Source organism: Geospiza fortis, unplaced genomic scaffold, assembly GCF_000277835.1.
Source record: "Geospiza fortis unplaced genomic scaffold, GeoFor_1.0 scaffold167, whole genome shotgun sequence".
Taxonomy (NCBI): Eukaryota; Metazoa; Chordata; class Aves; order Passeriformes; family Thraupidae; genus Geospiza; species Geospiza fortis.
The window spans coordinates 1704617-1728948 of NW_005054355.1; the positions used below are offsets into that span (position 1 = coordinate 1704617).

Here is a 24332-nt window from a genome sequence, read left to right on the forward strand (position 1 = left end):
CACACTGGCTCAAAAAACACTGCACTGTTTGTGCACCTGGAAAAACTTACAGGAAGAGGAAACTCAGAATTTAAGTGTTTTCTTCTATTCCATTACTGATCCTAGAAGTGTATTACACTCCCAAAAGGAAGGCAAGATTCTGAAATTCCAAACAAAGAGAACAGCCATCCCAAGTTCAGACGTTCTTCCAAAATTTTAAAGTAGTTTTTAATCATTATCTGAAGGGGTTTTTTGTGATTATTTGCCTCTGTGCATGCCCAGGAGATGCTGCATCAGTCCAAACATTTCCTACCATTGCTAAACATTAAATATTCTTCACATATTAGAAAGTGGGGTAGAGAAACCTGGCCTGAAATCTACCAACAGTAACCTATTTTGTGAAAGTAAATCAGGCCATTGTTTTCTTAAACAGATATAGATAAATAATTTGTGAAATATTAGAGATCATAAGAATCCCGCTGTGTTCTTTTTATAACTGAGGAATATTCTTCATATTTTAGAAACTTGTTATATAGCAGGCCTTCTCATTCTGAAGATTTAAGAGACAGTCCCTCACCAGTGCCATCACTGACATTTCATCTAAATTACAACCAGTGGATTTCCCCCAGGCTCCCTCTGCCTTTTAAGACCTTTTTTTTCTGGGTAAATCATCGTGAAGATTGTGTAGAAAATACTGAGATTAATATGAGACAAAAAATACTCTGGAGAGTAGCCTGATCTGAAACACATCCTAGTCAAAGTGAATTTAAATTTCAGAAGCCATAAAGGTTTTTGTAGTCAAGGGTGATGTGTTTACCCCCTCTAATCCTGTCCTCCACCTTACTTTTATTTTATTAGCTATTATTTTCATTCTAAAGTTCTTTATCTTTTTTAAGTCTGAAGCTAGAAGTATGGCAAATATTAACTTTAATGAAATACATTCATTAAAATAAATATCTGCAGATTAAGAGTATGGTGATATTTTTCTGTTTGATATTTGTTCAGTATGTATTACTGAGGTGTTTTGAGCAGGCACTGCAGTGCAGTACCATTCTTGACATGAGACACATTGTGGGATTATTTCTTCCTTTTCTCCAAGTTGTACATTGCTGGCGAAGAGCCAGTGTTGATCAGTCATGCATCCAAATTCTTTCCTTACTAAAAACCTAGTAGTAAATCTGTTTTCTTCTGTTTTTCCTGAAAGTGGTATTGAAGACTTTGAACCTGCCTTCCAGGACCATTTTGCTAGAAGTTGGATGATGTATATTTGTCTCCGAACGACCAGTATGTGTGGTGCATAGTGGAGTAAAAAAAAAAAATGACATGGGGGTGTGTGAAGGAAGCAACTAAGCAGGAGTGAAGGAAACAGGAACTAGAACATTCAAAACATCCATATTTGTAATGACTTTCAGAATAATAGAATCAAAGAGTCATAGGAATATTTAGGTTGGAAAAGGTCCTTAAGATTATCAAGTCCAACTGTAAACCTATCACTACTCAATCCACTCACTACAAAACCATGTCCCTAACCACCATTCTGTAGGTCTTTAAATCCCTTCAAGGATGATGATTTAAACACTTCCCTGGGCAGCTGTTCCAGTACTTGATAACTTCCTCAGTGAAGGAATATTTGCTGGTATTCAGTTTAAGCTTCCTCAGTACTACTTTTCTTCTCATCATCTCACATGTAGGAAGAGAAGGACTCCAGCCCTGCCTGGGGTGTCTGCCCCATGCCGCTGTCCCTTGCAGCAGAGTTGTTCTCCCCTGCCTTCCTAGGTGCCTGATGCCATGTCCTGCCAAGACAGACGTACAAAGTGATGGAGCTTCCTTTGTGCTAGGAGTAGAAAAGTCAGGGGGCCATCAGAAGGCTGTGGGAGAGAGGAGATAGTGAAAGAGCCTCCTGCTGGCTCTCCTTGAAGGCTTGAAAGTAGCAGCTGAGCCCTGGGACAGGGCAGTGAGATGTGGGGTTGGGCTGGACTGTGCCCCTATCTCTGCACCCCACTGGAGGGCAGGGAGAGATGGCAGGGATGGAGAGTAGGAGGAAAACCCTGATCTCCTCCACATCTCCCAAATGCTCAGGCTGAGATTTATGTTGCATGTGACAGGCTCTGGCAAGATTCAGGAGGGCTTGGGAGAGGAGCTTATATATTCACAACCCTAAGCCCCCATACCCTTCCTCAGTTACCACCAGCTTAGTACAGTGTACTTGGGGGAGGTGGTTAGGGAAGAAAGGGGAATTTTCTGAGTGTTGCCTTCTATCAATGCACTGTCCCAGGACAAGCTCCGGTGAAATTAGCCGGGCTGTGCAGCTGGGCGGGGGAAGGGAAGCACCAGCAGGGGCTGCACTTGTGCAGTGCCCAGGCCTGCTGCTGTCCCCTATGCCAAAGCTGGCAGAGCAAGCCAAGAGTTCTGATGGAGCCTGCATGCCTTGAGTGTGCACCTACAGGGGCCCTGGACAAACCGTGGACAGACAGACCCTGCTGGAAAACATCCTGGTCACAGACCTTCCTTCCATGGTGACATCACAAGGGTGTGAGACACCGCCAGGAAGGCAGATGCTCCAAAAGGGGCAAAGTCTGCTCCAATGGATGTTTCCCTTTGTTATGCTTCATTAAATTACTTTCATTCGAATTCCGTAGCCTTTTCAGGTCCCTTTGAATAGTATCACAGCCCTGTGATGTTTAGCCACTGTGCCGTTTTGTATCATTTGTGAATTTGCTGGGGCTGTGCTCTCCCCGCTGTCCACCACCTCAATGAAATAACATTGACCCCAATCCTGACCCTGTGTTACAGTACTATTAACTGGCCTCCAAATGGGCATTGTATTATTATTGTTTGGTGGTGACTGACTAAGGACTGCCTTCTGTGTCTTCTGTTACAACTTTTCTTTGTTGCAATTAGCAAGTGAAAGTTATATTAGTAGATTGGTATGGGAACTTACACCAGTAGCTTTTAGTTGCAGATCACAAAAGTAATAAATAATATGCTGCACAAAGCTCTATTTTATAGATGCAATATCTTTGCAACTTTGAGATCTCCCTTATTTGGGATGGTGGGAGAAGACCGGAAGATCTGCACAGCATGTGGTTTGACATGACTGTGCCCTATCTAGTTTTCTATACTGTGTGAGCCTTGTTGTTTTGACTTTGTGTTCCTCTACATCTTTCCTTTCCCACATCAACCCTTTACGTATTCACAGCATAGCACAGGTATTTCTCTACTGTTTTTTGATATGAGCTCAAGGGACAGCAAATCAGCACCGATGGATCAAATATGAATTAAGCAGTAGGCACAAACAGCTCTACCTGCTTCAGGTCTGCCAGGGAAGGTGTCAGTCTGAAGTGCTGTGTGCCAAAAGGCCCTACATTAAGACTCCCATTCCTCAATTACACCTTTGCATTATGGACCCTCCCTTTTTACATAGTTATCCATAAAGTCTTCTGCACTTTTCTTCATGTAAATCAGTTGCACACTTTGGCCAGCTACAAGACAGATGTGGTATTAGCCCTGTTCCCATATAGCCTGAACTGTTTTATGCTGATTCCACAGATTGCTGCATGGCTTCCCTGAAATGATGCTCCATTTTATTGTGAAGGGGTCATATTTTAACTCCTATGTGCTTCACAACTATAGAAGGAGAAACTGAACTTCCGATCACTTTGTCCACTTCTAGCCAAGGCGCTGAGAAACAGGAAAAGAGACTGATGAGATTTAGACAAACAACTTCTAACAAGATAAAAATAAAAATGGGATCTTCACTTCAAAATATTTTTTTTAATTTTCAACATATGTATCACCAACAAATTAATTACTAAAATTACCTCAAGCTATGCCCCCTGGACATTTTCAGGTTGGACATCGGGTGAATTTCTTCACAGGAGGGGTTATTAAACATCGGAATGCTCTGCTGAAGGGTGTGATGGAGTCACCGTCCCTGGAGGTGTTCAAAAAACAAGTGTACAGACCACTCAGTGCCATGGTCTTGCTGACAAGGTGGTGATTGGTTCAAGTTTGGAGGTCTGTGCCAGCTTAAATCATTCTGTGATTCTGCAAATATACTAAGTGAACTGCCGTCTTACTGGTTTATCCTCTTTTATTCTGCTGACATTCATATCTCTGTCTTTGTGTTTTCAGGTACAGTATTCTAGGTTTGCTACTTGGAAAAGAAAAAAACATGGCTTTCAACACATCAAACCCTGCTAACCATTTGCCATACTTCTTTGGTAATATCACACGTGAAGAAGCTGAGGAGTATCTCATGCAGGGAGGAGCCAGTGATGGACTATACTTGCTCCGCCAAAGCCGGAATTACCTGGGGGGCTTCGCCCTATCCTTGGCCCATGGAAGGAAGGTCCACCACTATACAATTGAGAGGGAGCTGAGTGGTTCCTATGCTCAGGGGAAGCAGATGGCCTTATCTGTCTGCTGAGAAAACCTTTCAACCGGCCGCCAGGCATTGAACCCAAAACAGGACCCTTTGAAGATTTGAAAGAGAACCTCATCAGAGAGTATGTCAAGCAGACTTGGAATTTGCAGGTAAAAACAGACTGATCTTGACATAAAGTAATCTTTGAGCTAGGAGAAAAAGAGATTGCAGTGTTTGTTTCCAGCTGTTGCTGCTGCTAGGTAGTATTTTTTCACAATGAAATCACAGCTGTTTTAGATTTAACAGTGGGGGTTTTTTCTCCCCAGTACATGCAGTAACTTGGCGATAAGTGTAGTTTTCCTGAAATTTAAGCCCTTAGACTTTCTACGATGGTCTAGCATAATCTTATCTACCTCTGCACTAATGTATGCCATCAGATTTGGACCAAAAATTAATACATGTAATAAGCAAGATACAGAAATGGTTTGTCTCGTTGCTTTTCATTCTGATTTTTTTATGGATTGATATGCAGGCAGGCATGGTGACATGATGACTTGTTTTACATCTTACTCTCTTAGTTGGCCTTCTTTCTGTGAGGCTAATTTATGTCCAAAACAGAAATTGTTCCTGAAAGAGAACAGTTTCTGCACTCCAGAGCGCTGCATCTTCAGTGCTGCAGGGGTCAAGCAGGAATTTTCCATGTGGAGGACAAGATGTTGGATTTTTTCTTGGGAATGACTATGAAGAAGCCATTCTTAACATGGAAACACTAGTGTAGGAGGCTGCAAAGAGAGTATTATTTCACCTTGAGATGTCATGAGTTACCTTTATGAACTCATGAAGATACTCAAGGTTCCTAATCTCTTTTGCTGCTAGCAAGTAACCCTATGAATTCTGCTCTGTAAAATATATGGAGCAATCCCCAGCTGGGAAAATCTGAAACTTATACAACATTTTCTATAACTGATGAGGTTCACGGTGTCTTTTCTGATGAGTCTGAGCTCAATCTAGAGGGAAGTTGATGAGCTCTGGTTAAACGGTGGTGAAACTAGTGGGGGTTGCCCTCAGATTCTGAGCCCAATTTAGAAGTGGTAGGTTGTAGACAAGGTTAGAAATGTCTAAGTTAATATTACTCTGAATAATTTACTCTAAAATGGAGACTGTTCTGTCTGGGAAAATTTGCATTGATGTCTTTGACACAGACATGCTGCAACAGTGCAAAGCACATTCGGTTTATTTTAGTACACTGCCAAAGGATGTTTAATTTGGAGGTATGTTTGAAAGCTCAGACTGACACTAACTTCATTTAGCCATGTCTCATTAGCATAACAATATGACTTTAAGCTTAAATACTGATATATCAGTGGTTTTATTTACTGGTTAATTTTCCTTCTTTTTCTGGTTTAAAATCTTTATAGCACAACAATCTTCACACACAACAATTATGTGCAGATTTTGGATGTCCCAAAAGCAGTCCCAAAAGACTGGAGACCTATCTTTTTATTGCAGAAGATAGTTTGACTGTTTCACCGTGTTTTTACTGTTCTCTAGGGGCAGGCTCTTGAGCAAGCTATCATTAGTCAGAAGCCTCAGCTGGAGAAGCTGATCGCCACTACAGCCCATGAGAAGATGCCATGGTTCCATGGGAGAATCTCTCGGGAGGAGTCAGAACGCCGTATCCTCATTGGGTCAAGAAACAATGGAAAATTTCTGTGAGTTTATTTTTCTGTGAGTTTATTTTTCTGTGGTATTGCTGTTTGCCTCCAGTGTTACTGTACAGCTCTTTTGAATAAATCTCAAGTGAGACTGTGCCCTGAAGCATGGTTCATCCACAGTGAGGGCACCCAGTTCAGCATCATTTACATGACACGATGCTTCCTGCCCTCAAGTCCCTCACTTAACTAAGGACAGAAAACTATAACAAAAGCCTGGAACATCTGCAGGGGTGTCCACTAGGACCTGCTGGCGCCAGTTGTGGCCAGCCCAGGGCAACTCCTGGCCTTTGCAGACCCACTGTCAAAGCCTGACCACCTGCACCCAATACACAGGCTTATTAAACTGGTACAGAGACAAACTCCCTATGTTAGCAGCTGTTAGGATCTGTATCTGTCAAGTCTGCCAGGGACAGGGTAGTGCTTTGTTTTGTAGTTAAGCAATAAAATAATCACTTCTACCTTGACAGCACTATTTTCTGTCTGGTGCTTACCCTCTGCATTTACCGAGCCTAATGATCTTTTGTTTTCTGAGCACAAATGTGGCATTAGGATAGTGACTGAGAGTCATCAGGGACTAGAGCCAGGGGTTTGTTTGGAGAATCCTCATTTGAAAAATACTAGTGTTTTAACAGAGCTGTCTTTTGTCACTCCCACCCCCACCCAGAAAGTATTTATATAATGATAAAAAATTTGAAAAATTAGGCTTAAAAGTCAAGGCCATGTAAGGATCACTTGGAACTGTATAATTTTTGAGGGAAATTTCATCACCTGCCTATGTAGTTTTCTTTAGCACTCAGCCTCTTTGGCTTTTTTTAGAGGTAGTCCAAAATGAAACCCCACAAGTGAGTGCAGGAAGGATTTGGTTCTTCAGTACCAATTCTTTCACTTTACTGTTTTTCTGTAATTGTGCCATACTAATTGCTAATATGGGTGCAACCCTTGCATATTTCCATGTTTCAGTCTCAGTAGACAGGAACCAGTAACTCCTTTAAATCCAATTCCCAGTAGAGTGAATTCCTATGAGGTCTTAACCACAAACACTTTGACTGTAGTGACATCTCATTTCTTGAACTCTCTTTTCTTTCCTCAGTACCTGAATTTTTTGTTTCATAGCCAGTCTCACCCAAGTAGCCATGCTTGCCTGTTTTCAGCCTCATATTCTCTATTGGTGGGGACCACATCCAGAGGGGCATTACCCAGTTGCTTTGGCTGCCATGTGTAACAAAACATTGTAATAAGCTTGTCACAGATTTTGTCATACTTGTAGTAAAAAAAAAAAAAACTGTTACAAAAGTTACAAAAATTTGTGGAGCCAGATGTATATCTTGCTGCTGCATAGGAGTTCAGAGGATTTGATTAACATAGTTGCTGTTACCAATTACCAGCCCAACATCACCACACAACCTCTCCTTTTTCTTGCCCCGTGATTTTGCTAGTTTCTTCTCCTACTTTTTAGACAGAAGGTCCCATAATTGAAACAAAAAGCAATCGTTTCTTTTAATGACAATTTTATACCTAAAAATGTATTGCTTTTTTACTTTCTGTTTGAACACCTTACCAAACCAACTTTGTATCTGCTGAGTCATGATGTTGATCATTTATTAAAACTGGCAGCTTTTCCAGTTTGCCTCAGGCACATATTGGTTCCTCTGTGGCCAAAGTACTTCTCTTTGGGGAAAGGGCGGAGGCGCACAGGGGGAAGGAATCTAGTTTTTCTTCAAAGAAAAGAATCCACTAGCTGGCATTTCTTAACAACAGGGATAGGTTTGAAGTAAGGGAGTGAAATTTTCTAAGAGACTTGACATTTTCAACCTCTATTATAAACACTAGTCTCTTTTTAATCTTCTACAAGCAGTCCTACTGCTTTGGCTGGAAATATTTTCCCAGCATTTTCCTGTGTTCCTTAAAGATGGCCTGGGAGGCATTTCTGATGCTCTTTGCAGTGACATGATCAATGGGTTGTGGAGGAGCATTCAGACCTTCTCTCATGGGACTGGATATGTCAATGGATCCATATTTACATAGTTTTGATGGAGCTTGGGTGGCTACTTTCATATCAGGAGGAGAAGCTCATAGAGGAGAAAATACTAATTTTAAACCACAAGAAATGCCATTGGAGCTTGAATAATATGAACTGCTAGTGTGTTGATCTCGGGTACCTGTTATTAAGGACAAGACTGTTTACTTCTGCATCTGTAGGATGCTTTTCAATGTATTAATTGTTCTTACACAGACTTCCTATCTGGCCATTTTAGAATGTAGTAGCCAGGGAAAGAACTTAATCTACCCCACAGTTCAGTAGCCAGTGCAGCAAGAGAAATAATGTGTTTTCATTTGTGTTGTAATCAGTAATTCTACATTCCTGAGCTGTTCTAGCTCTCAGACCCAAACGCTTAGAGGCTCATCACAAATAGCAAAAGAGCTGTCTAATTCAGAGAGGTTTATTGCTTTCAGCCTTGGGTTGCCTAACACGGGCTTGCTCAGCAGGTGTTGAGAAATAAACCACTCATTTTGGGCTAACTGAAGCAGAAGCAGCAAAACTGTTGAGTGTGGTGCATTGTGATGCACTGTTTTATATTTCAGGCACAGACATCACATAGTTTTACTTACCCAGCAGCAGTGCTTGCCAGAATAGTCTGTACATCTGTGGATTGAAGGCTTTGAAGTTGTGGCTGTGAATTAGTGTTTTTCTAACACTGGTCAAGATAATTAAGCCCAGTAGCTGACTGAAAAGTAAAACTTTCAGACATGTAAGTCTAAGAGATGTTTGCTTGTTGAGGTAGGAATTGGAACATGGGAACAAAAAGAGGAGCTAAATTTTTGCAGAGATTAGGTACACCTGAGGTTATTTAACAAGTCCACGAGTGAATACTTGTATGTGACAAAAATCAAATTGTTTATTATGGAGAAAATAATAAATCTTAGAAGAATATAATATTTTGTATATTATATAAAAATAAATATTTTTAGCAAGGCTCTCCAAAACTTCATTACACCAGAAATTTGCTATCCATCTGACGTACCTACCTTAAAGCAAAATCCAATATAGTAGTCTGTGTAATAATACAACTAACATGTAGATTTCTTTAGCATTGCTGTGCAGCAATGCAAGATTATCAAATCTAGAATTATTTTTAATGGTTTAAATATGGAAATAGTAGAAAAGATTCCTGACTGCAGTTCAAAACATCATGAATAGCACCATAAAAATAACGCTACAATGCATCCAAGAAAAAATTCTGAGCTAAATGTGGATGTTTTACCAGGGAGTTTTCAAAGATCCATTAAAAGGTTTTTTCATGGCTTAAAAGTCAGTGAAGTATGTATATGGATGCTAGAGAGTTTGTTTTCAAAACCAAACACAGAAACTATGACATGAAATGGGAAGTATTTTCTACCTCTTCTATGAAGAATGTTTATGTAAGATTGCCACTCTAGGCACAAACTTTGGGGGGAAAAATAGCAGTGGAACAGAAGTAAAATATTTCTAAAATTATCTGAAAAGAAACTGAAAATAGAGAACTTTATGTCTGAAGCCCCACTTAACTACACTAACACTTTTACATTCTATACTGGGTGATGGTTCTTGACCAAACTTCTGGAGTTTATTACATTTTGTCTGGTAGGGAACATTGATCATAGATCAAACTGTTAATATTGGTAATACTTTTATTAATATTGCAATAGTATTTTATTAATAATGCATCATTAAATATTTATAATATTGTTGATATCTATGTGAGTTCATGCATGCATATGTGGAAGAGTTTAAAAATAAATTATAACTACACTAAAAGTGAACAGCAGAAGAGTTCGTTTCCTCTGTAGTTTCACATAAGAAACGCCTCAGGTATGTGGTAAGGGTTGGCATATCTTCCCATCAGTAATGACCACTTAAGTTATACAAGCCTGTGATCTTGCATATGCATTCAAAACCAGGAGTTCTGGAGTTGGAGGAGGATAAAGAATATTCAGAAATACTGTTAAACTGAAAAATTCAGTATTAGGGAAATTGTGAGTGAAGGCATTGCAAATTAGGAGTTTAGTCTATATAAACTTTTTTACATGTGTTCATGGCTGTATATAATTCACATAAAATATGAACAGTTTTGTAAAAGGGAAGTACAAAACTATTTTGGTGTCATATGAGTGTCTTCAGTAAGTAATGAGAATATTAAAGAGGACAAATCTGGTTTAGACTATTATAATGAACTACAACAATGCACCAGATCATGACATTCCATGACAACTAGAAACTAAACTGTCTCTTATATGTCACAATACTTAGTACTAGTAACAACATTTCAAAATAATAAGCTTTGAAGTGCAGTTGTCTGTAAGAGTTTTATTGGCTTTTGTCTGACCAAAGATTTTTATTTCTGGGATATGTAGCAGTATATATTTACACTAATATTGCTGCCTTCTTCTAGGAGTTTGCTGCTACCAGACTGCATGCTGAGCTAGGTCATTTTTCTGATCATGTAGAGAATTCTTAAGATAATTCTATCACTATTAACTTTCTATCCATAAAAGGGACTGGAAATTGTTGACATCATAGAAGATGAAAACAATCCTATTAAATGTGACCCTAATTCAGGGATATTAATTAATGATGAAATTCCTCTTGAAAGTGCCAAGGAGTTGCTAGGCTTAGACGAGCTATAAAAGACCATAAAAGCTTTTCAAGATAAATGATAATACGCAGATATTGAACTGTGTTTCTGGAGGTGCTGTCTTCCTCTCCACAGCAGTCTGGATGATGCCCATGACTCTTGGGGAGAGCTCTTTACTGATCTTCAGTTAGGTACATGTTGGGTGCCGCTTGCAGACCAGTGCAGCAGAGCTGTGGCCTCTCAGGACAGGTTCTGCACTGGTTGCTTCAGCTGCAGAGTGGGTCTGAGGTGTGAAGAAAAGCTGCCACCTAACTGAGACAGCTGTACTAAGATCTCCTATTTCAGGTGCAGTTTTACTGCAGAGCTGTTTGTTAGGGGTTTAGTGGAACACGGTCTATTTTGCTGCCATGGTGAAGTCAGCTAAATAGACTAATTTGATGCAGTCCTTCTCACAAAATTATTTTGTAACTGTGGAGCAGACTCACCAGGAGATGAATTTTTAGGATCCATTGTAGATAGCAATAGTGTGAAGCTGAGATATCTCCTAAATTCTGTAGTGTTCTGGCATTTCTGAAACAGTTTTGAATGTGTTAGTGAACAGGGGAGAAGAAATTATGCAAATGAAGACAGCAGTCAATCCACTTTGCCCTTCACATAATTCTTTTACAGATGGCGCCAAGTTCATTTCTTATGATGCGCAAACTTGGAACATATGCAATGTGCAGCAGATCTTTGAAGTGATAATGAGTAGCCATGTTGTTAATAGCATTACCAGAGAGATGGCCATGGAGAGAGAGGGCAAGACAAACAGGGAATGGCTGGAGCTCCATCAGCAGTGGGGAGTGTCAATATCTCTGGCATCAACAAAGCTGTAATTGCTGAGAAGGCAAAGCAATGCCAAGAATGAAATTTAGCATGTGTTTGAATTCAGGAGCAAGAATAATTTCACACCATTCCTAAAGCAAGCATTTTGCTTGTTTATTTTCTTCGTAATTCTCCACTGCAGAATGCTGTGAATTCTGTTTTTTCTGCACAGTGGATGAGGCATATTGTGATAGCAATTTATTTCTTTGACCCTCAGGGATATTTTTCTTTAGAAAGAGAGGGATCATTTGGGCTGATCATTGGGATCAGATGGAAACAGAAAAAATTGGGACATTGTTCTTTTTGCTTCCAAATGAAAATACCAAAGAAGAAATGGAGAGCTATTTACACTGAATGTTAAAATACTCCAAATTGTTATTGGTTGCTGTCTAGGCTACACTCCCAAAACCACACAAAATACTGAAAGACACATTGCATGAAATATAAAATCAATGCCTAAATATTCTCTGCATTGCATCAGGTAACAATTTTAATTTCTACATTCCTTATTCTGCTGTTTTAAAAATGTATGTCACTAAAAATCTAGATACCTTGGCTCTTCCCTGATATAGCTGTGTAGCTATGTACTCAAATCTATTCTCAATGAAGTTGTTCATAGTTCTGATTAATTCAGTGAATGAAACAACAGTGTTGTTTATTTATAACAACAAGGTGTTTATTATCTTTATGTTTTTCTTCTGGACATTTGCGATTCTCTGCAATAGCATGAAAGGGAAGACGAGGTGATACCTCAATGCTGGCTTCCTTCCTTGCCAAAATTTTTCAATGAAGACCATTTTATTTGGCAGTTTTTATTGAAGAACAGTTAATATTGTGTTTCATATCAGAGCCCTTTAAAGCAGAGAGTGCATTTGGAATTTTGTTTTTTTTTTTCTTCTTAACATTCCAGAATTTGTTACTTTCCATACAAAGAAAGTTCCATATATGAGGAGAGCTCCCAGAACTGATGTAAAAGCCCTGGGTAATGCAGGCAGAACCATCAAGATGTGAAACTTTTCTGTCCGTTCAAAGAGGTTTCAGGTTACAACCTTTAAGTTTGACTAGCATTTGCCTTTTATTCTATTTTTTACAGCAGCTGTTGACACAGAACGGGATACTGTTACCCAGCTGCAGTTCTGGAGGCTTAGCCTAACCTAGACAGCTATTACCACAGTCGGCAAAACCAAAGTGAAATTGTGAAACGTGGCTTGGGGCAATCCATGTCATGCAGTAAGGGTTCAGTTTGCCAAAACTAAGACTTAAGCTGTCAATTCAATTCACTTGATACTTCTGCCTTTCAGACACATTTAGAAAAATTGTAGTATCTTCTGGTTTCATGTTTTGTGGGGATCCAGGTTGCATACTTCCTGATTTCATCTTTTGTAGGGATCTAGGTTGTGCTAGAATTGACTGACTACAGTTTAAAACCCACCTGCTCCATAACCCTAAGGGAGAAAGGGTCCCGTGGACCCTGACTGATCATGTGTTAGAATGGAGGTGTTTTCAGGATGTGCAGTGATAGAGCTGTCTGACAGAAGTGAACATGACTGTGAGCTGCAGATGGCTCCAGAGTTGTGTAGCTGTTTGGTTAGGGGAAGGAAAACCTCTGAAATGCAATTACAACCCTATAAACCTGAACTCCACCTAAATCCTGCACTGAAGAGTGATAGGGCTTTTTGGGTCTGTGCCATAGTCTTCAGGAATCAGGGCTCTCCCCTCCCATGGGTGCCTGTGCTCTCAAGAAATGTTTCCAGTGCCTCTCCTGAGAGTAACAAGTCTTGGAAATGAGAACCGGTTTCAGTAGAACTGAATTGTATTGGAGCCTCCATTTCTTCCTGTGAAGCATGAAGGATATTTGTTACTGAGAAACAATCCATTGCATTTTTATAATCTTATTTGTGCTATTCTGAACAGAAGCCTGATTACAATGAAATGCCATTTTTTTGTGTTTTAGAAACAATGCCCTCTATTCTGAAAATATTTTTCTAAGGTTTATTTGCTTTGAGCAGGTCAGAGGAAGACTGAGTAAAAGTCACTCTTCATTGTAGCAGAGCCTGTTGCTCTTCACTGGTCAGTCAGCACAGGAAATCAGCATGCTGAGAAAAAACCTGTATGCCATGAAGAAACCACAATGTGTTTCAATTTGCTTTAGAGACTTACACAAGTTACTTTGGTGTCAGAAAAAAAAACAACTGACCCTACTTCCCTTTTCTTGTAGTCAGTGTCCTGTTCACATCTTAGGCAACAAGAATCATTCTATTTGATAGAAAAAGGTACATAAGTAAGTCAGGCAAAATACACTTTTACTTCAACCTTGAGAGAGTCAGCTGAGGAGAATACTTTAATACTTGCCACTGCAATCTCCTGAGATATAACGGCAAGTACCAGTGTTGCACCAGAAAAGGTTCTTAACCCCTTAGTGAGAATTTACTGCTATAATTCTTTTCAAGGCTGTTCAAAAATTCAAGGGAGAGCAAGTAGATTTCTGTGCACACCAGGACAAGAAATGTTTTAATGCTCCAGAATCTAAGCTTTTCATTAAAAAAAGAAAAAAAGCCAGTCAATTTTATTCTAACTCTATTGCTGTCACACTGTCAGCTGCCAGTCAGCATGGGAGCCTGACTGAAAGAAAAAGCCTTCTTTCTAAACTCAGAAATGTTGCACCAACTATGATGGAGGTAGTAACAAACTCCCATCTATTCTGCATCCAGCAATCAGAATATGCTGGTCTCAGTGTCTGCTAGTCTGCTAGAGTACACATATAACAACTCTGTCATGCTTTATAGGCATCTCAGAGGGCACTCATAGGTCTCCTGGAAGGAGGAGATCATCCTACCTGTGAATTTTAGACAAAGTTTTTATATGACATTTGTCAGTCTTTCCATGGTGAAGTTTAGATGAGATATGTACACTTCAATACCATGTTAAGTTTCATATGAATTTTATGTAAAATCTGCAACAAAACATTAATGTCTTTCCTGAAATTATAAGAATTAATGGTTACAGAATTATATTATTTTCTTTAAATTCCCAGCCACACAGCAAGCTATTTCAAACACAAAAATTTTGCCTTTTCACATTACGTTCTTTTTATTTCATCTTCTGTTCTTACTGTCATCTCTTTATTGCAAAATAAAAGATACAAGAGAGGCAAGCCAGTACTGCACAACCTTTAAAATGCATATTTGCCCCAAGAGTACTTTATGCAGTGTACAGTGTTCTGCAGCTGCCTTACAGTGCCTTACATAATTTATTTTTTTGTTTTCATCCGTTGCCTTTTTGGAAGAAAAAAAAGAGAAACTTTAGTCAATTAACCTGAAAGTTAATTACACTAAGAAATAAATGAAAGGCTTAACAAAATGTTTTCAGAAGTTGCAGTGCTGATTTTGTTTTGGTTTTAGTTCAAAAGCTTTAAGGAAAGGGTAGATAAAAAAGAATGTTCATTCCTGGTAAATCCTGAAAGTCTTTCTTATTTCTACAGTATCCGAGAAAGGGATAGCAATGGTTCCTATGCCCTGTGCCTACTGAATGATGGAAAAGTACTGCACTATCGTATTGACAGAGATAAGACAGGAAAACTCTCCATACCAGATGGAAAAAGATTTGACACCTTGTGGCAGGTCTGTTAAATTTATGTCACGTGGATATCTGTCATCACATTTCTATATAACTGACCAACTGACCAACGTTGTTTTATTTTGCCCTTTAACAATAGTCTTTGGCTAAAACCAACATGTTTTAGCAAGTATGTTTTCAACACTGTGTGGTTTCTGTATATGAAGAAAATATATGTTGATGTAGAAGCCTATGTGAGTGTAGAGAGTTTAATAATTTTTAAATGTGATGTTGCAGCCTGGCTGAGTTCAATAATGGATATTCTTGGTTTAGTCTTTTGCTAATGTCATTTATGACAGCAACAACAGAATTCTAGCAAGCAAAAAGAGGATGGTTTAAGGTGTTGTGCACATAATGCAGTCTTTAGCTTTGAAATTCTCTACTTTCAAGTCTGCTAACGCGTGGCTTGCTGAAGCTTACTACCTAAATATGTATGGATCCTGGTAAAGACTAAACAATGAAGAAGTCCATAGCTGACTATGCCATAGTTGATACTAAAACTGAATACTGGTGAAATGACTGTGTAAATTGCAAATACTAAGGGAATTGAAATCCCTGCAGAAATCTCTAATGTCCTTGTGCTTAAAAATCTATTAAAATTAGTTAAGTGAGTTACAGATCTAAAATATTAATCTTTGCTTGCATATATTAATTCTTAGGGCTTTTGTATTTCTTTCCTGATGTCACTAGACATCACTAGAAATTTAAAAGCAGCTTTGCTATCTTACAGTTTTTGTGAACTGTGAACATGCCTGCAACTCTTACACTCACAGACCTTCTCCTTTATACCCAAATGGAAAATATCAGTAACAAACCTGTAAAAGATGATGTGGGGAGGACAATCCAGGAGCACAAATGGTCACAACTGCTGGTGCTACATTTATCAACTGTGCACATCCCATTGCAATTCTGAGATGCAGAGAAAGCATTGCATATTAGGGCAATTCTTGCACTGTAATTATCCCCAAAAATTAAAAAAAAAAAGGAAAAAAAGGAGAGACATAAAAATAAGTTATTTGCTCAGAGTTACAAAGCTGTTTAATAGCAGAACTGGGGGGAATACTGGCCCATCACATTGTACATTTATTCACAAGGTTACTTCAGAAACATGCACCCCTGCTAAATAGAAATAAAGCAAATAACATGTGCAGTAAAGATCTGTGGTATTCCAAGGTCATTTGTTGTAATATAGATCAGCTATTGTACATATGCACACATTTCTAGAGAGACAATATATTTAATGATACCAGCCTCATATTTTCTTATCTTTTTCTCTCATTATTTCTTTTTTTTCCCTCCCCTCTCATTCTGCTAGTTAGTTGAGCATTATTCGTACAAACCAGATGGATTATTAAGGGTTCTTACCATTCCTTGTCCACAACATGGCTCAGAAAATGGTGAGTTATTCCTATTATTTTTATATGTGTTAAAAGACATGATAATTATGATAAATGTGTGTGAATTTTTTCCACTTCCCATATAGGTGGGTGCAGATTTTCCACATTTTCAAATGAGGTAATATCTGCCAGACTGTGCATGATGGAGGTAGTGTCCAGTAGCTTAGGGCTACCAAGTGAAATTACTGCTGGGTCTAAATTATTGTTAGATCAGAAATGTGCTTTGCTGCTCGAAGTGGTAGTGTGCATTACTTGGACCACAAACATGAACAAAGTGCTCTTCCCAGCACTGCTGCAGTGGTCCTTACTCCAAGCTGAAGCAGGCACAGCAGCAGTGCTGCTGCAGGAATTCATCATGGGTGCAGTGAGTCATGTGCCCATCAGGTGAGTTCCTGTGTTGGAGGGAGCAGGGCAGAACAAGGCACTGGCTGCACCCAACACTGAAAATGGGATCAGAGAGCCATTCCTTGATAACTTTTGGGAAAGAAGGAGAAGAGGTGGGGGAAAGTGTCAGTGTTGGGTGATAGTGTTGGTTTTTATCCTGTTTCTTCTTTAATGTCATTTCACACTCAGCTTGTGGTTTTCCAGAACTGGTTTTCTCTCTGTAAGGCCTCCTTCTGTCATTCTAACTGGATGCCAGTGCCATGGTGAGAGGATATAGAATAATAAAATATAATCATAGAACCATTTAGGTTAGAAAGACACTAAGATCATCAAGTCCAACCCTGAAGTTTTTACATTTTCCATTCATTTGAATCACTACATGCTTTTTTCCATTCATTTTCCATTTTTTTCCATTTCCATTTTTTCCATTATTTTCATTCTCCTTTGAGTCATTTAGGCTCTGCACTTACTTTTGTCTCTGTGGCCGAAAGTACCAGAGTCTGCTGCATATAAGAGACAAAAGGAAAGAAGATGGTCCAAGAGAAACACTGTAATGGGATCTTAAAACTTCACAGTTTGTCCCCTCTGTAAAATTCTATGTTCTTACACAAATTTTTCACCTTGCTCAGTATCATTTTACATTTGATTATTTTGCAGATAATCTTGGTTTTAATACTCATTCTTCTTCTGGAACACTTCCTAAGGTAAGTGAACGTGGTGGTATAGCAATGGCATTCATTTGAGGAGGATTAGAGTCACATACTGTTCTGGGAATCCTAATTCTTGGGTATTATTTCATCTCTGAGTTTATTTTTCTTGGGTTATAAACAGTGATTTGAAAAGAAACTTAACATTCTATCATGGTATTGCTTTCATCAGTGTTTTGGATGTGCTAATCATAATTTAATTTTGTGAACCTCCTTTACACATATCATGTATGTGATAAAACAGTATTTTACATAGGCAAGATACCTCATTGATGGTCATATTCTATATAGTTTTATCAGCAACACTAGGAGGAGAGATGCGACATTGCTTATGCTGTTCACTTTGAGAATCAGCTGACTGAAGCAGAAATGGAAGTTCAATTTATTTTCATATTTGGTCTGTGCAGTTAACATCAGACTTTACACAAGGGTTTAATTTCTTATGCACTGCTGTAGGGGTGATTCTTTCATCCACTCCATGAAGAGTGAGCAAGTCCACCTGTTACTATAATTACCTAAGTTCTCAAAGTCCATTGACTACAGAAGCCATCTGAGGTATCATACATCCACAGAATCACGTAATACTGTCTTGTTCAAGGTAGTTGATTTCATCTGAAATAGGGAGTTAATTTTAGTCATTTCCCTGCATAACTTAATCATTTAGATCATTATCTTGATGTAGTCCCATATTGCAGAAAGAAATTTATTCAAATAAGCAATTACCTCTATTTCAATACAATTGACTCCTAGCAGGCCTCTGAACAACTACTCTCATACCTTCACTTCTGAACATCAAGTACCTTTATAAAGAATTGGAAATTAAGCAACCAAAATCAGTCCCTTTTTAATTAGAAATATTTTAAAATTTATTACTTCTTTATTATCAGTAGTATTTTTAATTAGAAAAAATTAAATATAAAAATACTGCCTTGAGGCTTGGATCTGTGCCATTTACAAGGATGTCCATGAAGTTTAAGCGCACAAGACTACATGTGTATCATCCGGTATACATGCAGTTGTAGAGATAGGGCAAGCATATTTAGTGTGATAATACTGTGTATGTTTCATAATATACACAGAAAAATTCACAATATAAGTGTAAATTTAACTGCTACTGTGTAAGACTTGTTATGATAGCTAAAAAGAAAGTCACCAAAGCTAAGTGAAAGGGCATATTTTGCAAAGAGTGCACTAAAACATTGTTTTAATTTTCAATATATTTGATATTTTGAATTTCTTAAAATTGAAATCTGAGTTTTGTGTTTTCTTTGGGACTTTTTAAAAATGAGCCTTGTAAATTACTTTCTTGTACTATAAACATAGAAAATGGAAAATTTTAAATAACTAATACTACTTATGGAGCTCAAAAATTTCACTTAATATTTCCAGGTTCTCACATATTAATACTTGTGTGTAAAAGCAGTGACTCATGAAGACTTTTAATATGCCTGAAATACAATTATTCAGATTACACAAAACCAAAAATTACGCCAGCTTGAAGAGAAGGAATACAATCACCAACATACAAACAGAATCTTACGTGGAAGATGTGCAATCTATCTTCATATTATTTACACCATGATAATTAACATTTAGGAGTTTCTGACATTTCAAGGATACTGCATGGGGTTTTTTATCTATGAGAAGCATTGCCAAAATATGTAAATTGGAATAGTGAATTTTTGAATTGGGTATCAAAATAATTGTGATGAATTAGGGAAATGTCCTGTAAAAAATAAAAAGGGTGAGGCTCAGAAGAAAGTAGTACAAGATATTGCACTTTTAATAGTCAGATATAAATCACAGAATAGCAGGCAGACACAGCTTTTCAGAGGATGTTATGCCTGTGATGAATCAGGATGGGTACAAGAATGAGCAACCACCATGCTGGTAGAGGAAAGGGAAACATCAATGTGTTTTCAGCTCGTTCGACTCTGGCAAGGTCTCAACTGAGAGACTTTCACCTGCTTTTGGCACTGCATGGAAGAATGTTTTCCAGGAGGAGATAATCCAGAGCAAGACAACAGGGATGATCATGACTTGCGAGAAAGGATTGATTATAATAAAGAAGCAAAGGAGAGAAAGTAGAGGAACAAAACATAATGGCCAGTTCTAAGCAACAGTCTAATACTGGTGCTCCCATGCAGACCAATTTTTCAATATCTTTTTCATTTATATATATATATTGCAGCCTAAAATACAGTGGTGCTATTCCAAAGTCTTAGTGGAATAGAATGCCCAGATGTGAAGTTGAATTTAAGAAGGTGCATGAAATGTAGAAACAACTGCTGGATGATATGCAAATTGTCCAATTATTATCTGTGTACTGTTAGTTTTAAGGGCTTGGAGTAAAATTTACACCAGGGACATAAATCTACATCAGATTTGTCTTATATTTGCTATTGTTCCATGGGCAAATTTGGAGTAACAAAATGCGTTAATTTAATGTAACTTAGACATCTCCTTCTTAGTCATACTAACATGCTTCCTCTGCAAAAGAAAGGAGTTCATGCTAAATGTCTGTATTGAAGGTAATTTTCCATGCAGAATATGGGGAGTTGCTTGTTCTTGCTTCTCCCAGAACATGCGTGGACTGAGATGTTTCTTGCCTTTCACATGAGGCTTCATGGCTAGATGTAAGTTGATTTTGACCCCTTACATTTTTTAAATTACTTTTTTCTCCTTGCAATCAATTTCATCCCAATATATATTTAAACCAGCAGAGGAGCTTTTGAGATGAGTCTTTATTTCAGTTCTCAAGCTGATGACATTATAGTGAAACTGCCAAATTCTGGCCATTTCCCAAATTCTCCTCTTAACTTTTCTCAGTATTTTGTTTAGTCACAGTCTTTTAGGTGGTAATAATAGACCTAAACTTTATGAGTACAGCCTAACTAACTAGTTGCTGTGCTTGATGAGGTATTCATCTCAACATACAACATTTGTAGGTCTAATACAAATATGTGAGTTAAGCAGTATTATAACTACAGGTGGTTGCTTTCCCGACTGTTGGGAGATGCTCTCGTTGAAAAAGTATAATGAGAACCATGCTCAGCTTGTGCAACAGAACACTTGACTTCTTAGAGAATTTATCTGCTTTCAAACTGCAACTAAGTAGTACTTCAGGTTTCATTTATTCCCAATATGGAAAAAAAATTTCCTGAAGTAAAAGAAAATAGCTGACTCAGTACTCTTTTTCAATCTGCAGTATACTGAAGTTTTGTGTATCACAGCTATGAAGAATGTCAAGCATCAAAAAGGTTTCTGTTCTTCCAGTAGCGTCAGGGACTACATGGCTGTCCTTGGTGTCTTGAAACAAAAGACACCTTTTTAATGTGAAATCAGAAATTTTATTTTAAAAGAAAACTAGGGAATATACCAACCCTAGCAATTAAAAAAGTTACCTTTTCAGAAAATATGGGCTATTAAAATGTTCAGAATATCTAAGTTCAAAGGCTGTTTGAAGTGACTGAGAATGTGGCTCAGACTCTTGTTTTAGCTTCAGCATCAGACTAGATGTTTGAACAGTAAGTGCTCCATCTCAGTTTTTAATAGTCATGTATGATCTCTCAGTGACCCCTAAAAATGCTAATTTGTCACATTTAATTAAGTTAATGTGTTCTTTTAAAATATGTTGGCATATCTTTAAAGGTATCTTTATACAGAACATAAATGTGTGTGTAAAATGTAAAGCCTGTTCCTTTTTGTTTGGAATTAATATTACCTAGCATGCTTTCTGCTTCAGTAACCACAGTGTTCATTGTTTGACCAAGGTGTTCTTCAAATTTTGCTTGATACATTAGATACATTACAATTAGGAAGTATTTCCAGACACTAAAGTTATCCACTCATTTCTAAATACGTTTGGGGACTGGGGCAGGGGGACTAAAGTTCAGTGACAGAGGCAGGAGAAACATACAGTGTACTCCAAAAATAAAGATCTGGACAAAGGGCAGTGCATTTGAATTTAAAAATTCCCTTAAGGTATGTCTACAGGTTCAGGATGGTTTGACAGTAATATAGGTGAAATAAAATTTAATACTAAGATTTCCTGTACTGCATTTTTCTAATGCATCATATGTGTGTACTTGAAGGCAGAAGCAACAGAAAGTTTGAGTGTTTTGTTCTTTTAGAGTGTTTTTGTTTTGTGAAATATCTTTAGCTATTTTCATGACACATTTACTGTTCCTCTTTGACATTGTGGTTTCTAGAGTTGGGCAGGAGGTGGAATTATCTCAAGACTCAAATCGTACACCTTCCCAAAGGCTGGCAGCAAAAAGGTGCCTCATATACTTTTTTTAGGTTTTTGACTGAGTTAAAAATACTTAAATTACTAATTTCACTCTCTTCTCTCCCTCTTTTTACTTGCTGTCTTGACTACTAACAATTAGATTGTTAAGATTTTGTAAGCTTTCTCTGTCTATCCTAATCATCTGCATAATTATGCGCTTGATGTTATAACTGAAGCAATGGGTTTGAGAGAGTTTTAAAAATAGAGGGACTCTGTTTTATTTTTATCCAGGCATACCAAAATAATGCAGATCTCAATATTTCTGCAAATGAAATGTGATAAAATATTTTTCAAAACCACTCAGTTATAATAGAACAAAATTATATTTCTACTTTCCTTTCTAATCAGAAAATTGTCTTGCTTATACAGTCATGTTATTACTGAACACATTTAGGGAACAATAAAAACAACAACATACATACTTACATAACCTATGTGCACAGATCCTCTTATGCATTCACTTACATTTAGGCAAGCATAAGATGCCATAAGACCAAGCAGAATGGGAAAATTGGCCAGATGCCAGGGAGCCAAGGGGAGCCCTACCCTGTCCTAGTGAAAATGCTTTTGCATGGCCAGAAAATGGTGCTGTCCAGTCATTGATGTAGTTCTGAAGCATGTAGCTATGAGTTTGTTTGCATGCCGAGAATGATATGTATGCCCCTATTCGATCCATGAGTCTGTATGTTCATTGATTTATTTCCACTTGCTCTTCAACAGAAATGAGCAGGCATGAAAAGCCCTAGAGGTATGCTACTGCTCATAGTGAAAAGCTGTGTTTTATGCATACTGTATTTGATAATCCTGATAAATAACAAATATTGTTTTCCTACAGCTTCAGTTTACTTTTATACTGAAGTGCCAACAGCTGTTGTCAGCTGTGTATCCCTACAGGACCCATACCTCTTTTTCAATGTGTGTTTGTTATATACAAGTACAGACACAGTCTTACGATCTGCTCTCAACAATCTGAAATACAATGCCAAACTATCACGCATTTTGGGTTGATTCAGAAAAATGGGTCTGAACTCTGTAGACATGTTTTTGGTCACACTGCTGTCTGTTAACCTGGTAAAATCTGTGTCTTGCTCTGGTCACTTTCTGCTATCAAATACCTATTTCCTGCCTTTTGAAAAACATACACAGATTAGAGACTGAAGCATATTGGCCAAGTAAAACCATTCAGGAAAATAATTTCAGAAACCCGATTCAATTGCCATTTATGTGTACTTTACCTGGAATACTCAGACTCACATCACACTGCCATATTTTAGACTCTAGACAAAAGTTGTGCTCTGAACTGTTCAAAGATTTAAACTATTCATTAACCCAAATAAGCACAGTTTACTTTAGACCTGGTTAATTACACAATTACTTCTACTATGTCAAAAGCTTTCAGCCAGTAAACCAGAAAAAATATATTTATTTTATTTGTTATGTTATAGTTATTCACTTTCGGGAATTTTTTTTTTCAATTTTACAAATGCACTGTTTGTATTACATTTTCAGATCCAGTTGAAAATTTTTCAGTCTGTTTTACTCGTGTGAAGTTGCCAATTTGGACAATTTAAGTGAAATCCTGCCACCTAGTGGCAACTGAGATGGCGTAGGCAAAGCTCCTCCCGTGGCTAATGAGATGTTTGTCATGCAGTATTTAGCTATTAGATTTTAGTAAAATAAGATGACTTTATGCATTTGTTCAAATCAGAGTTATTATCCTGAAAGAATTGTGCACTTGCTGTACAACTTGTCTTCATGTGAATCGTATTATGCTATTTACTATAAAACTATAATCGTCGCTGTAAAAGTCAGATTTAGAGTAGTTGGAGCCATTTCATTCATATGTCACATTTTTAAAAGGCTCCTCTAGAGGACTGTTTTCTTGTACTCCTTTTTATTGGTTGAATAAATCCTTGGTCATCTTACCCATTCTCTGTTTCTTATAAAAATACAAGAAGTAATCAGTTATCCTGTACCTTACAAGTATTAAGACAAAGATCCTTTTGTCCAAAAAAGATCTGCAGAATTATACTTGCTGTTTTAAAAGGGTAGGGCAGAAAGGACTCTGCATTTAAATGATAGTTAAATAAAAAGGAAAGTAGGAATATTAACATAAAAGGCATTACTGTTATTTAATCAATCTGCAACAATTAGAAATAATTCTATATGTATTAACCAAGCTAAGAAATGATAGATAAGGCAGTATGATTCTTCTTAAACATGAGCAGCTCTCTGAGAAAGAAAACCCACTTTGTTATGTCTGGTGTCACTGTGTGATTTTCAGTTCACAGCTGCAGAGCTTTATTTGCAAGAATGGAAGTGATATACTGTTTTGTTTTTATGCAGAGCAAGAGCATACAATCCTTTTGGATTTTTGTTGTTGTTGTTGTTGTTCTTGAAT

At 37.8% G+C, this 24332-nt stretch overlaps 1 protein-coding gene across 1 annotated transcript in view; it reads left to right on the forward strand.

Moving 5' to 3' along the window:
- Window positions 1-4138: 4138 nt before the first annotated feature.
- SYK (spleen associated tyrosine kinase) overlaps window positions 4139-24332 on the forward strand; it is a 30268-nt gene continuing 10074 nt past the window's right edge. The window contains 7 exon segments of the mRNA XM_005423573.2: window positions 4139-4370; window positions 4373-4515; window positions 5897-6057; window positions 15019-15157; window positions 16468-16549; window positions 17591-17637; window positions 21852-21920. Coding sequence (XP_005423630.2) covers window positions 4154-4370; window positions 4373-4515; window positions 5897-6057; window positions 15019-15157; window positions 16468-16549; window positions 17591-17637; window positions 21852-21920 — 858 coding nt within the window. The 5' untranslated portion in view covers window positions 4139-4153.